General features: G+C 44.0%; 1 protein-coding gene across 1 annotated transcript in view; it reads left to right on the top strand.

The window, feature by feature from the left end:
• The first annotated feature begins 1803 nt into the window (after window positions 1-1803).
• LOC126252544 (ATP-dependent translocase ABCB1-like) overlaps window positions 1804-16152 on the top strand; it is an 88943-nt gene continuing 74594 nt past the window's right edge. The window contains exons 1-3 of the mRNA XM_049953442.1: window positions 1804-2157; window positions 7538-7638; window positions 9742-10038. Of these exons, the coding sequence (XP_049809399.1) occupies window positions 1804-2157; window positions 7538-7638; window positions 9742-10038 (752 nt within the window). The remainder of the gene's footprint in view (window positions 2158-7537; window positions 7639-9741; window positions 10039-16152) is intronic.

Here is a 16152-nt window from a genome sequence, read left to right as displayed (position 1 = left end):
TTTTACCCTCCACGCTGCCCTCCAATACTAAATTGGTGATCCCTTGATGCCTCAGAACATGTCCTACCAACCGATCCCTTCTTCTAGTCAAGTTGTGCCACAAGCTCCTCTTCTCCCCAATTCTATTCAACAACTCCTCATTAGTTATGTGATCTACCCATCTAATCTTCACCATTCTTCTGTAGCACCACATTTCGAAAGCTTCTATTCTCTTCTTGTCTAAACTATTTATCGTCCATGTTTCACTTCCATACATGGCTACACTCCATACAAATACTTTCAGAAACGACTTCCTGACACTTAAATTTATATTGGATGTTAACAAATTTATCTTCTTCAGAAACGCTTTGCTTGCCATTGCCAGTCTACATTTTATATCCTCTCTACTTCGACCATCATCAGTTATTTTGCTCCCCAAATAGCAAAACTCCTTTACTACTTTAACTGTCTCATTTCCTGATCTAATACTCTCAACATCACCCGACTTAATTCGACTACATTCCATTATCCTCGTTTTGCTTTTGTTGATGTTCATCTTATATCCTCCCTTCAAGACACTATCCTTTCCGTTCAACTGCTCTTTCAAGTCCTTTGCTGTCTCTGACAGAATTACAATGTCATCAGCGAACCTCAAAGTTTTTATTTCTTCTCCATGGATTTTAATACCTATTCCGAACTTTTCTTTTGTTTCCTTCATTGCTTGCTCAATATACACATTGAATAGCATCGGGGATAGGCTACAACCCTGTCTCACTCCCTTCCCAACCACTGCTTCCCTTTCATACCCCTCAACTCTTATTACTGCCATCTGCTTTCTGTACAAATTGTAAATAGCCTTTCGCTCCCTGTATTTTACCCCTGCCACCTTCAGAATTTGAAAGAGAGTATTCCAGTCAACATTGTCAAAAGCTTTCTCCAAGTCTACAAATACTAGAAACGTAGGTTTGCCTTTCCTTAATCTAGCTTCTAAGATAAGTCGTAAGGTCAGTATTGCCTCACGTGTTCCAATATTTCTACGGAATCCAAACTGATCTTCCCAAAGGTTGGCTTCTACTAGTTTTTCCTTTCGTCTGTAAAGAATTCGCGTTAGTATTTTGCAGCCGTGACTTATTAAACTGATAGTTCGGTAATTTTCACATCTGTCAACACCTGCTTTCTTTGGGATTGGAATTATTATATTCTTCTTGAGTCTGAGGGTATTTCGCCTGTGTCATTCATCTTGCTCACCAGATGGTAGAGTTTTGTCAGGACTGGCTCTCCCAAGGCCGTCAGTAGTTCTAATGGAATGTTGTCTACTCCCGGGGCCTTGTTTCGACTCAGGTCTTTCAGTGCTCTGTCAAACTCTTCACGCAGTATCATATCTCCCATTTCATCTTCATCTACATCCTCTTCCATTTCCATAATATTGTCCTCAAGTACATCGCCCTTGTATAGACCCTCTATATACTCCTTCCACCTTTCTGCTTTCCCTTCTTTGCTTAGGGTACCTCCAGAAGGTATATAAAATCACGCTCTTATTCGAATGGAACTTTGTGTTAGAACTTCAAAGGAATGGGAGAAGAACTTTCGTACATTTACGATTTTGTACAAACGAACATTTACATTTTTATTTATACAGACACTGAAAATAAAATTTTTGTTGCCACTGGAAGTCGTTAGATAGGCAACCTGCATCTGCGTCGTTGCACTTTGCCCCGGGTTAATCGTTAGTAACTTTCACCGTCATGGCTAGACATGTGATTATGTTGGCAGTACCGCTACACGACGGGCTGCGAGCGGCTGCTGCTGGCGTTGGGGCTGCTGATGTCGCTGTGCAGCGGCGTGACCGGCCCGCTGAACGTGCTCTTCTTCGGCACGCTGATCGGCGTCATGGTGGACTACGGCACGCAGATGGGGGAAGCCATCTCGACGGCGGCGGTGTCCTACATGTCGGGCTACCGACAACTGCCTAACGACACGCTCACAGACGCCGTGCTGCGCGTCATGTACTCCACGGAGCCCGTCTCAGCTGCCGGAAACGTCACGGCCGCCGAAGCCACGGACACCTTTCTCCAAGGCATACAGACGTTCGCCATCCACAACTGCTTCATTGGCGTCCTCATGTTAGTCTCCAGCCACATCGCCATCGCCAGCTTCAACCACGTCGGTTTCACTCTGGTACTGTCACAATATAGCTTCTCTCTTTTTTTTCTCTGCTGTCTACCTATCTTTCCCAGTATTTTTCCTTCTTTTGTCACCGTGTTTGCTTATAATTTTCATAAATTTGGAAACATTTTGTACTGGTGCTGCCCCACAGCTCGCAAAGGTTTGAAAAAATTCGTTCTTGAAAACGGCCAAGACTTGCTGAGGAATAATTATTTACACTGTTCAGTAACCTAATGTGACCACCTATCAAAAGCCTGAATAACTACCTTTTGCAGCGCGATACGTGCTAGAAGAGTCAATGTAGTTCTGGAAGGTACCGACAGGAATGTGGAGCTATGCCGACTCCATTGCCGTGGCCAGCTGCGTTAGTTTTCTCGGTTGAGGATCAGTGGTTCCAGCAGCTCGATCGAGGTGGCCCACAGATTCTCGTCTGGGTTTAATCGGGAGTGTTTGGTAGTCAGTGCGGTACAATAAACTCATTCTGGTGCTCTCTGACCCACGAACACACACTGTGAACTGCGTAACACGTTGCATTGTCCTGCTGGTAGATGTCATCGTGCCAAGGAAAAACGAACTGCATGTAGGGGTGGACATGGCCCCCAGGGATAGATGTATACTTGTGTTGATCTATTGTGCCTTCCAGAATGCAGAGGTCACAAAGGTTTGAATAAATTCGTTCTTGAAAACGGTCAAGACTTGCTGAGAAATAATTATTTACACTGTAGTGACAGACGTGAATCTGTTCGACACTGCATAATGTTCTGAATGCTGTCACAGCCATTGTAAGAAAACCCCTGTCACGTTTGCTGCCAAAATGATGACCTAGATCCAGGAGTTGACCCCTGTAAATTCAAAAATGGTTCAAATGGCTCTGAGCACTATGGGACTTAACTTCTGAGGTCATCAGTCCCCTAGAACTTAGAACTACTTAAACCTAGCTAACCTAAGGACATCACACACACCCATGCCCGAGGCAGGATTCGAACCTGCGACCGTAGCGGTCGCTTGGTTCCAGACTGTAGCGCCTAGAACCGCTCGGCCACCCCGGCCGGCTCCTGTAACTTCGACTATCTTTTGCGCCATCGGATGCCACTTCCGGATATAAGTTCCTATTCTCAGTTTGTGTGCCTATCCAACATCAACAACACCGCGACGTGATCTGTAATGCGAAGGGGTGATGTAACTCTTTCTTCTGTTCCTTTCCCTGCCACCGCATTCCAATCGCTCATTGCCATTAGATAATCATCTCCGTTTATGTACTGAATTTTGCGTTATCCTTTCTGTGCGTCTTCATCTTCTGCTTGCAGAGTCGGGATGTGTACTTCAACAGTTGTTAGCGTTAGTTTCCTGTCCATTCTGATGGGAACAACAGTATCCCTGAACTGTTCAATATTTGTCCTAACTTCCTATTCATAACGATTCCTACTTCGTTGTACTCTTCGCTGTTGTTGTTATTACCCCATAGTCATCTGACAGGAATTATCTTCTTTCCATTTCAGTTCAATGACCCACACTGCAACGTGACTGAGCCTTTGCTTGTCTCTTTTTAGATTTTCTAGATTACTTACCACGTCCAAACTTCTGAGATTTTACTCTCCTATTCGTAGAATGTTACTCGCCCAGGAATGACACGAAAACACTCCTCACACCACAGCACGCCCTCTTGGTTGCAGCGTGTTTGTTTTCAGACGTTTCACGCCGTACACGCCAACGGCCATCTGTCCGATGGAGCTCAAAACGTGATTCATCTGAAGAGACCATCTGTTGCCACTCAGTGGACGTCCAGTTGCGGCAATGGCGCGAAAATTCGAGCCGCCGTTGGCCATGAATGACATCCAACATGGTTGCCTGAACCAGGCGCCTACTGCGGAGTCTCATATGCAGCAAAGTTCGCTGAACGGTCGCTGAGGACGCACTGTCGATAGCCCTTGGTTCATCTGTGCCATGAGCTGCTCAACAGTTGCACGTCTATTCACTCGTGGAAATCTCCGCAGCCGTCATTCACGTCTGTCTTCTACGGCTCGTGGTGCACCACAGTTGCCTTGGGGCCGATTTTGGACAGTGCCATTTTGCCATGGACGGTATACTGTAACCACGGTGGCAACGGAAAAGTTTATAAATGTAGCCGCTTCGGAAATGCTTTCATCCTTGTCCCGAAAGCCGATGATCATGCCCCTTTGAAAGCCAGATAAATTGTTCCGTTTCCGCATTGAGGCAGCGACTACACCGTTTCCCGCGTCCCCCGATACGCTTTATATATCCTGCTACCACATGCCACATGCCGTCTGTATTTATTTCAAATAGACGTCGAACATAGGCGGTGGTCACATTAATGTCATTGAACCGTGCATTTGACTCTAGAAGTCTGACGAAAAATTTCGGAATTGCGGCCGAAAACGTCAACATCTGCCCTTCCGCCAGGATAGAGTCTGCAGAATACCACGTCAGTGTAGCAAAGCCTTCATTGGTTACACCGCACGCACAATTCATGGGAGAACTCAGCCATATGTGAACCACGTATCTCCAAGAATTACTCTTGCAGGAAAATTTTGACAGCGCTATACCTGTCTGGGGTTCATTTATTATGGAATTTGTGGGAATGCGCTCGGCAAAAGGTCTTATTAATTGTCTTGGTGCCTCCGGCTTTCAACGTGACGAAGTCGTGGTTCCAGTGATTTCCTAAATATTCCTGCAAAGAAAAAACTAATACCACGTCTGGAGAGAGTTAATTTTGTCGTCCTGCCCGCTATCTTTTAACTCTGCGTGCCGGCATTTCCACGTACGTCGTGCATGCAATATTACTGGTACTCATGCGCTTGCGAACCTCAGAAGGAGCAACATTTCACAGAGAGCGCTGAACTCGATAGAGCGTGGTCATTAGAACAATATTTGTGGATGCTCCACCGTGCCAATTATTTCTGTAAACTTCGCGACACGCTTAAGATATTTCTTGATTGTCAGGCAAAATACTGTGGCAAGATGTCGACGTCATCCGGCTGCAATACCTAAATCTCATCAAATAATTCTGCATTTACCATCGTTTTCGATCTTCTGATGATCTTCAGGCATGAAGGCTGATACCTGAACATGATCAGAAGCTCGAAGCCGGTAGTGAATGCAAGACAGTTCTTGGCGGTTTTGAATAAGACCTTTTTCAGAAACGTTTGTAGGACGTTCTTAGCTCGGTCGGCAGTTAGGACTTGCAGCCCGAAATGAAAGCTACTCTCACTATTGGTAGAATCATCCATTTCTCCTAGCATATACATGCTGAGGACCAAGGAAAGAAAAATAACTACATCATCTAATCAAAAGTATACGCACACGTGTTATTGGATATTAATACTGGGTATGTCCGCCTTCGCTTTGATCTCTGGTGGGACACTTTCAAATAGAAGTCTGAATGTCTGTGGAGAAATGGCAGCCTATTCTTCCTCACGAGCCGAAACCATAGAAGGTAGTAATTTTAATCGCTGGTCTTTGGGACGAAGTCGACGTTTTAACTAACCCCAAAGGTGTTTCATTGGATTCAGGTCGGGACTCAAGGCACGCTACTCCATTTCAGGAGTGACACTGTCCACAAATAATTATTGCTGCACATTTGCTGCTTTACAGGAGGTTCCATTGTCATACTGATACAATCATTGTCTCCAAATTGTTCCTCTACCGTACAAGGTACACAGTCCTGTAAAATGTGTTTATATCATTTCACATTCAACGTTTTCTTAAGCGCTCTAAGGAGACAACACCCTGACAACGAAAACATCCCCATATCGTACCACCATCTCCTCTGTTCCTCACTGTTGTCACTACATATGATGGCAGGTAACGTTCGCCATGCTTTCGCTACACCCAGACGGTTCCATGGACATTCGTCACTCCAGATCATTCGTTTCCAATCACCCACTATCCAGTGCCGTCGCTCTTTACACCTCCTCAAGCGTCACTTAACAATGGCTACAAAAATGTGTGTTTTATGAGGAGCTGCTATACCACTGCAGCCCATTCTTTTCAAATCTCTAAGCACAGTCGTTAGGGTATCTCGACTGCTTGTAGCAGTTTGGATCTCACGAACGACCCCTTCTGCCTATTTTATGCAAGCTTTTACAACCACCCTCTGCAACGCTCGATGACCCTTCCCCGTCAGTACATGCCTGCCTGGTTTGGCTTAGCTGCGATTGTTCCTTCGCTTTCCCGCTTCTCAGTTACATCACTAACAGTCGGTTTGGGCCGCTTTAAGAGAGTTGGAATGTCTCTAACTGTGACATCCAGTGACTGGTCCACGTTAAAAGTCACTGAACTCTCCTGACCGAGCCATTTTGCTGTTACTGCTTCTCCACTTACTGCTTGCTTTTATACAGGCGGGTTCACCTCTCTTGCTATCTACCGATCAGTTTCGCATTTCATAGCGGTGTTCGGTTACTTTTGACCAGATAGCGTAGGAAACAGTTATGATGTACGGTATTATGACTGTCTCGAGACAGTCTCGATTAACATATCTCTTATCAAATTGCTTGTTCACCAACACAGCTAGATTTATGCTCTTAAATGACTGGCTGTCATCTACAAACCGATTTGCAGGGTTGTAGTGTAGGCTCATGCGGGATCAATGAATTTTCACTGAGCGCGTCGAATGACAGTGCGTGGAGAAAAACCATTAATACCTGTTACTCGGGAATATCAAGCCAAATGCTCTAATAATTTTCAGCTAATAAATAATACAGCAGAAACAAGGTCAGTGGAAGATTGCACCAACCGAAATGAGAAAATAACAATTCTGCTTACGATAGATGCACTGTGAATGGTATGTACTGAACTAAATGGAGTAATAATATGGTTTAGGTGATTACTATACGAGGTGATCCAAAAGTTACGTCCCACAAGAGAAAGTCTGCAGAGGTGATTCAATAACCTTGGCTCATAGGACGAAGTCGTATACAAGCATATGACAAGAACGATCATCGAAGCAAGAAAGTCAAGTAAACAAGGTCTCTAAACCGCATACCTTAAGAGCTATGAGCACTTATTTAACTTCGTTACTGACAAACGAATCTCTTCCACTGCATGCTCTTTGGTACTCATATTTTGGAAGGAAGTAGTATGGACCAAAACAAGAAACAATTATGTGTTATTATTTGTTTCAGAGACTAGACTCATTTTTGCTTCGAATGATCTTTCCTCTCATATTCCTGAATACGACTTTGTCATATGGGCAAAGATATAGCCCTTCCCCCATGGAACGTGGCTTTTGAATCACCCTGTATACCACGTACTTGTAGAGATTACTGTATGTTGCAGTTCCTGGAAGCACCGCTTACCATTCAAGCGAGTGTTTTTTTCGAGACGCCTGATGACTAGATCGCTGACACTGTAATCCTCTTACTACTGTCGACAGATCCACCGCATCCGAGGGCGCTTCATGGAGTCCGCGCTGCGACAGGACATCAGTTGGTACGATGTCCACCAGTCCGGCGAGTTTGCCAGTCGCCTGTCAGAGTGAGTATCACAGTCACACGTGATTTTTAATGTCCGCAGTTCCCCACGTGACATAGTTAGATCACCCGGTGCAGAAACACGTGTACACGACTTCCAACTTCCACTGCCACCAGCACGGACAGCAGTTATCTTTCAATAGCGAACGTAGACCGAGACATTATTTGCAACTGATTATTTAAATTTTGAATTAGTACATTCCTCATTATCAGATACAGCAAACTTAGCCCACAATATTTGAGAGGGACCAACTTCGACGGGCCCTAGAGGGTCTCCTGAGGAACAACCTGAGAACAGGAACCCATATTCGGAAACGTCATCCAGAGACGATACAGAGCGTCCTACCTGTAGGGTTCAACGGTTGGCTCTGTGTCACCTCATCAAGGGAAAACATACCACGGTAGGTTGACGCCAGTGCGTGAGCTGTCTCAAGAGTGTTGTTGTGACAGACGTGAATCTGTTCGACACTCATAATGTTCTGAATGCTGTTGCAGCCATTGTAAGAAAACCCCTGCCACGTTTGCTGCCAAAATGATGACCTAGATCCAGAAGTTGACCCTGTAACTTCGACTATCTTTTGCGTCATAGGATGCCATTTCCGGATATAAGTTCCTATTCTCAGTTTGTGTGCCTATTCAACATCAATACCGCGAAGTGATCTGTAATGCGAAGGGGTGACGTAACTCTGTCTTCTGCTCCTTTCCCTGTCACCACATTGCAATGACTCATTACTATTACATAATCATCTCCCTTTGTGCACCGAATTTTGCGTTCAGTACCCTGTTATCCTTTCTGTGCGTTTTCATCTTCTGCTTGCAGAGTCGGCATGTGTACTTCAACAGTTGTTAGCGTTAGTTTCCTGTCCATTCTGATGGGAACAACAGTATCTCAGAACTGTTCAGTTTTGTCCTAACTTCGTTGTACTCTTCGCTGTTGTTGTTATTACCCGATATTCGTCTGACAGGAATGATCTTTTTTCCATTCCAGTTCAATGACCCACACTATATCATGACTGAGCCTTTGCCTGTCTCTTTTTAGATTTTCTAGATTATTTACCATGTCCAAACTTCTGACATTTTACTCTCCTGTTCGTAGAATGTTACTCTTTCGTTGTTTATTCAATTTTTTTCTCATTGGTACCACTCCCTTACCAAGTCTCTCCCATAGATCCGAATGGGGGGTTAATCTGGAATCATTTGCCGACAGGGAGATAATCATTAAATTCTTATTTTTCAACAACAGAGCACATATCCTGTGGATGCACTTCGTATATCTTTAATTCGGCTGCTCGCATTGCCATTTGCATGATGCTGTTGAACATTGCTGAATGTTCCTGAATGGCCGCTGCAAAAGTGCTCTTTGACAAGGCCGTTAGCAGAACGAAGGAGACATACGGGAGTCTTCGGCCGCTATTGCTGATGATTTTTCATTCAAATTTTAAGCAGTAACTGGGTTAGAATCCGGAACCCAAGACGTTTTGGGTTATTAATCAAAATCGCTGCACAAAGACCACAGCTGCATATATGTCAGATATTAGTCGATACTACAGTGGAGATGTATCTTTCGCTTTGCAGCGGAGTGTGGGCTGTTGAGAAACTTACTGACAGATTTAACAAATGCCGCACCTTAACACGAACCCAGAACCTTGGCTTTCATGGGCATTGTTCTTATCGACTAAGACCCAATCACGACTCACGATCCAACCTCACGGTTTACATCCGCCAGTACCTCATCTCCTACCTTCCAAACTTCACAGCTCCCCTGCATATCCTTAGAAGACAGAATATTACGTAGAAACGGCTTAGCTGCAGCCTAGGGAATGGTTTCTAGAATGATAATTTAGTCTATAGAGGAATGTGCGATATTTTCAAACTTGCTGGCGGAGTGTTAAACCCGGAACTTTGTCTTTCGCGAGCAATGCTCTTCTCAACTGAGCTATCCAAACATGACTCACAGGGTACTCCGCACTTAATTACGCGAGAATTGCGACAGGAAGATGGATATTTGTGGGTGAAGGTACAGTGTAATATAAACAAGTTGCAATCTTTTGAGGAATGAACCTAAGCTAATGCAGAAAGTGTGCAAGCATTGTTATCCGTGTGTCAGGGACATGCAGAAGATGGAGGACGGCGTGGGGGAGAAGGTACCGATGTTCGTGCACATGGTGGTGTCCTTCCTGGGGAACGTGGGGCTGGCGCTGTTCCGCGGCTGGGAGCTGGCGCTCATCTGCCTCATTTCGCTGCCCGCCGGCACCATCGCCATCGGCGTCGTCGCCTTCATCTCGGCGCGCATCGCCAGGAAGGAGATGCAGGAGTACGGCAAGGCGGGCGCCATTGCCGAAGAAGTCCTCGGCTCCATCAGGACTGTCATCGCCTTCGGAGGTCGTGAGAAGGAGGTAGAGAGGTAAGCTTTAAGCCGTTCTTGCACGGCACGTGAAACCGAAAGTGGACGTGAGGTTGGTCGAGTTTTGTAACGTCACAACGTGGAATTTCACGTTGCGCCGCTCTGCTCAGGGTGAACTGCAGAATAAGACAAGTCAGATTTTTGTTTTGTACAGAGTAAAGTGTCCATTGACATGTGGGTTCGATTGCTACGTCACAAGCAGAACTTAGGAGACACCATGTTTGATAGTGTCATTTGTAAATCAAGTCCGTATTTGGTGGTGTTATAACTTAAGTGGTATGGATGCATGCTGTTTAAACCACTGATACGTTGAACACCTCTCAAGAAGGCGTAATTTTTGGTACGATTTGCTATAATAACATGACATTAAACGCTTTTCGCATTTCGTGGGTTTCGTATTATAACTTGCCTGCCATGGAAGTACGCCGTTTGAAGGCAAGATTTAACAAGAAAGCGTCGTTTTCTTTTTCTTTTTTTTAAGACACTGGCATATTGTATATTTAACAAGAACGCATCGTTTTTGTTATTATTAAATGTCAGTTGATGACATACTGATGGTTAAAGCGTTGAGGACTGTGTAAGGTCAAAGACATAGACTCATACTGACGTCTGATGACTATAGAGTAGCGTGCAAAGGCATCTTTTGTCGGAAAAGTCGCTGGTTGGTGACATGGTTATTGCAGAAATTTTAATATTGGCCTAGATGATTGTGGGACTTCCTTATTAAGTTACGTACATGTAAGAAAGCCCTCCAATAAGGCGTGAATTTGTTCGATTTTCTGAATGTGTCATGCAACATGGAGCAATGAATTAAATGATTTTTATACATTCCGCTGCCTGATTTATCTCGCAGTTCAGTATTTATTTGTTTATTCATCCAAAAATCTGTCGACATTATGGAATACAGCAGTCATTTCTGCGAGTAAATATTGGATATGGACGTGTACACTTACTAACTCTCTCTGCCTATATTTTTCACACTCACACTCACACACACACACACACACACACACACACACACACACACACACACACACACACACACACACAAACACAAACACTTTTTTACTCTTGCAAGACGTACAGAACATTTAACAGCGATACTGCAGTAAGTGAATTTTTTTTTCTTTCGTTTTTACTTTATCTGTGAGATAACTTGCACTAGTAGCAGAAACAGATTTTACACTTTCTTGTTTCAAGTCTCTTCAATTTTAATAGGTTCTAAAAATTCTGCTACTAAATAGATGCTATACTCTAACAAGACTGCTCTTAGGATTGTACTAAAAGTAAGAATGACGAACTGTTTTTTTTTAATCTTTTGTAGAAGACTACTGTCACTTTGTATCGCAGTGTTAGTAATGGAAGTTTTAAAAGCTTTACCGATTGGACGTGGAACTTATGTTTTTTCATCGTACCTAGTTCGTGTAAATTGATGTTTCTTATGCCTACTGCAGATAAAACAAAATGGCTAGCACATTGACAAAGGAGGAAAATTGGGTTTTGATAGAGCTAACGTAGCAGTTTTACGCATCCACAGTTTCGGAAACATACAGTGGGATTTGAGCGCGAGATAAGGCAGATAAATGCCGGTGACAGCGCTGCTGCCGCGAATTACTGTGAGTAGCACGTTCCATGTGACGTACTAGCTCTTTTCTGACAAGGGAAACTCCCGATCGCAACTCCTTCAGATTTAGTGGTAAGTTGACCCAGCAGATAGCCCCTCAAAAACCGAACACAGGTCAAACACGGAAATAGGAAAAAGGTGTACTGAACCGCGAAAACGAAGCAAAACAGACACAATTGACGGTTCAAGTTCAAGATGTACAACATCGAGCGACATGCAACAGCACTGAGGTCATGGTTGAGTGGTTGCCGGCCCGGTAGCTCAGCGTGTTCGGTCAAAGGGGTTTAGCTACCCTCTGAACTGGTGTCATCGGACGTCCGCCACGAACAAATTCAACGAACAGTATAGAACAAAACGAGATTTAAAAAAAAGTTGTTCACGGTGTTGGACCACAATGCGGGAGATCCATGTTCAACCCTGCTTTACGCACTTTTTTTTTTTTCACAAAATCAACTGTCTGTCCGATTATTAACGTGTTTGTTCTCTTTCTGTAGTCTTGGAAATTGTCATACTACACATTGATTGCAGAATATGAGTCGTTACCGTCGCAAGTAAATGTGATGAATTGTGAGAGCAGCCGAGATGTCGCATAGACCTCTCACAGAAATGAAAAAAAAAAAACAAATAAATGAATGTGAACTATGTTACAACAAAGAAATTTGAGAATAAAAACTTCAAAAACATTGAAAGCATATGTTTTGACAGAGCACAAGGAAAACTGTGTGATTGTCAACGCGTTCATTTGTTACAGCTGATCGTGACAAATTATTACACTTTCTTCATTTATTTGAGAGTTATCACTTTCACGTTCATAGGAACACTTAAATCGGGCAAGTAGGCATATCTCACTCGTTCACCAGCCGCACAAGGTAGTTGCGTCGATAAGAGATTCCTATCATACGTCACACATACTGTCACGATGACGTGTTTTTCGGTGGAGGATTCGGCTGACTTGTTGCCTTGTCATCAAAAGTTTGCGGTTCCCATTGGAGAGCCACTCCCTTTCGGCTGCTAATAGGGTAGTTGCGCGAAATCAACTTTCAGTATAGGTTCCTTCCCCACATCTCGCTGGTGCAAAGGGATATTACACCATGCCGCAGACACAAATTGAATTCTGGGAACAGACACGTCAATGGTGGGACTGACAGTTCGTAATTTTGCGGAGAAAAAAAAGTGGCACGAGGAAGACTTTAACACGAATCGTCTGCTTGGCAGTCCAAGACCATCAACACACAGTAACGATGCCGGGGCTCTTCTAATTCTCTCGATGTGATACATGTTGAGCTTTGACCGTTTACTTTCTATTTTGCTTCTTTTTTCACAATGCAGTATACTTTTTTCCTGTTTTCATGCTTGATCTGCGTTCAGTTTTTGATGGGCTATCCACTGTGTCATCTTACCACTAAATCTGAAGTGGTTGCGATCGGGAGTTTCCAATGGGAGCGTGTTCCAACTATGATGGAAACTTGGCGTGCTTCGCGATGAGAAACACGTCCCTTGTGAGGAAAACTTTACCGTCTGTTCCAAAGGTTCGTAAAATCTATTTGGCGAGGAATATTGGTAGTATCTATACTTGCAGAATATCCATGCACTGTGCGCTCAAGCGCGGTTGCTCTATGTTATTCCACTGCTGAATATGCATGTTCGGTATGGTACAAGTCCAGTCATGCCAGGAACGTAGATGTGGCTCTAAATGAGTCTCGCCGGATTATCACGGGTTTGCTTAAGACCTACTCCTGTGGACAAACTCCAGTGCCTCGCTGGCATAGCTCCTCGTGAAATCAGTCGCGAGGTAGCTGCGAGATATGAGAAAAGTAAGGCCACAACGAAGGAAGCCCGTCCACTATATGGTCGTCAGCCCGCACATCCTAGGCTGAAATCAAGAAAAAGCTTCTTGACAACTACCGAGGCTCTCATCGAGAATCCACATACAGCAAGGATCTCTTGATGGCGGGAGAAATGTCGGTATTTGGGAGAATGGATGGCGCCAAAGGAAGAACTTCCCCCTGGACATTCGGAGAAGTGGTCAATATGGAGGTCTCTCAATAGATTACGATCATACACAACGAGATGCAAGACCAATCTGCGGACTTGGGGTTTCTCTGTGGACTCAGTTCTTTGCCAGTGTGGCGTTGAGCAGACTAACAGCCATTTCCTTCAGTATTTCGCATTACCAGCCACCTTCACCATGCAAGACCTTATAAGAGCTAAACCAAATGCACTTAAAGTGTCCAATTTTTGGTCTTCTTTTGTGTAAAATTATGTCAACACACACACACACACAAACACACACACACACACACTTGACACGATAAATAAATAAATTTGCAATATCCTCTTATCATGGTTATTTCAAAAATAACTAAGTGCTCTGTAATGTTGCTTCCGTTGTTATTGTTGCGAAATCGCAAGAACATCTTCTGCCATCATTAGCGTAGTCACTGAACCGGAAGGAAGCCGTTTAATCAGAAGCGGGGAAGAATGAATGAAGACGAGAGTTTGAAGTTCCATCGACACAAATCAATTTCTAAATTTCTCAACTAACTTTCGGAGAATAAGGCGCTTCGAAAATGGCAAAGAATTCTAGAAATTAAAAGCTGTGTTTAGAATACTTTTCAGTTACTGGCGTGAATGTTATCATACTTGTATGGGCTTGTGGCCTGACCGCATGCAGATAACATTGCAGCCAGGAAAAAACAGACTGACCGTACCTTCTCCCAACAAAAATTAGACGCGTTTCGTGAGTCCGTAGGCGGAGGCGGTATCCGCACGACATTGAGTAAGGCAAGATAGACAGAGAGGGACTAAGGGAAAAAAAAACAGGTTGTGAATGTGGGTGGAAACGACTGAAGGAAACATCGAGTCCTGCTCTTACAGGTTCCTGTAACCACGGTCCGCAAACATGTGTTCATAAGGGCAGCACTGATTGAAATACTGGTAATATGACTGCACACTTGGTGTAAATTATGAAATTGTCAGACTGGGAGGCGGAGGGGGGTGGGGGCGTTACTTCTGCTATAAATATTAAATCAACTGCATAGCACTTGTATTTCTCAAATTTTCGGACAAATATCTCTGAAATGCGGTATTCTGAATTTCAGCCTCTTGGATATTATGTTGACGCGATGTTCTAAGCCCGACTATAAGGAAATTATTAATATCATATTAAATATTTCATAGTAATCAAACAGTTTATGAAAACAGTTTATGACTATTATCTTAAAATATTTTATTGTTATTATTAAAACCCTAGGCATGTGTGGCACATTGAAAGCATTGGGCTGGGGGGAGGGGAGACAGAGGCAGAAAAAAATGGTGTACCACCAGCCGAAACAGAACCTTGCATCGATGATGAGTTATAGCTAGAAAACAAGCTCAGAATGGGCAAGGATTGGGAGGAAACCGATATTTAAAAAAACTACCCTAGCTTTCTGTATGAGACACACTTTTTTTTACCAACACAAGCTGCAGTTGAATATAATCCTCCTCATGCGAGTAGTTTTGACATAGCGTCATCATCCGGCAGACTCTACAACTCATTTCTGGTTGTGTGCTGGATGATGTCGTGCCGTACACCAGCATCACTTACTTCCACAGAGTAACATGTATTTGAGGTAAATTAGTATATCGGACACGTCGTTTTTACCACTCTGAGTTTTAAAGTCTGACATGTGATGACACTATGTCGAATCTAGTGGCTGGCTCTGAGCACTATGGGACTTAACTTCTGAGGTCATCAGTCCCCTAGAACTTAGAACTACTTAAACCTAACTAACCTAAGGACATCACACACATCCATGCCCGAGGCAGGATTCGAACCTGCGACTGGAGCGGTCGCGCGGTTCCAGACTGTAGTGCCTAGAACCGCTCGGCCACTCGAATCTAGTCGCAACAGAATAAAGTATTTGGTCTTTTGTGCAACATATCAAGGTTGAGTAGAACAATTGAAAGATTTACACACACTTGCGTACGACTTAATTGGTCTAGAGAAATGGCGTAAAACTTAAATTGGACTTCAGACGAGGATTTGAACCTTACTCCTCCCGAATGAGAATTTAGTGTGCAAACCAGTGCGCCGCTTCGCATGACGAAATCGTTGGCAGAGAAGGCGAGTGGAGCACTTCGATTTATATCGAAGATGCTAGACAAGTGCCGTGCAGCTTGCTAAGGAGACCACATACCATTCACTAGTGACACCTGTTCTGTGGTTGCCACACCCTTAGTGGTTCTTCACAGTCAGGCAAGCCTGTGACGCCAGATGAGCTCGGAGGTATGTTGTTACGTTGTAGGTAATACGGAAATATAGAGCTTGCGCAAAATAACTTGGTCCCGATCAAAAACGCATTCTCGCACTCAGTGCTGGGTGAGTCCACACGTCTGTTCCGAAGGGGCTGCTGCCTCAGTTTGCTATCGCCTATTGAGCTGTGAGCTTCATCGGTTATGAATAAAACATTCTCTGCCTATTTTGGTGTGGATGGATGCACACACTG

This window comes from Schistocerca nitens, chromosome 4, assembly GCF_023898315.1.
Source record: "Schistocerca nitens isolate TAMUIC-IGC-003100 chromosome 4, iqSchNite1.1, whole genome shotgun sequence".
NCBI lineage: Eukaryota > Metazoa > Arthropoda > Insecta > Orthoptera > Acrididae > Schistocerca > Schistocerca nitens.
Note: the sequence above shows the minus strand (reverse complement) of the source record. Positions and strands in the feature narration are given on the sequence as shown.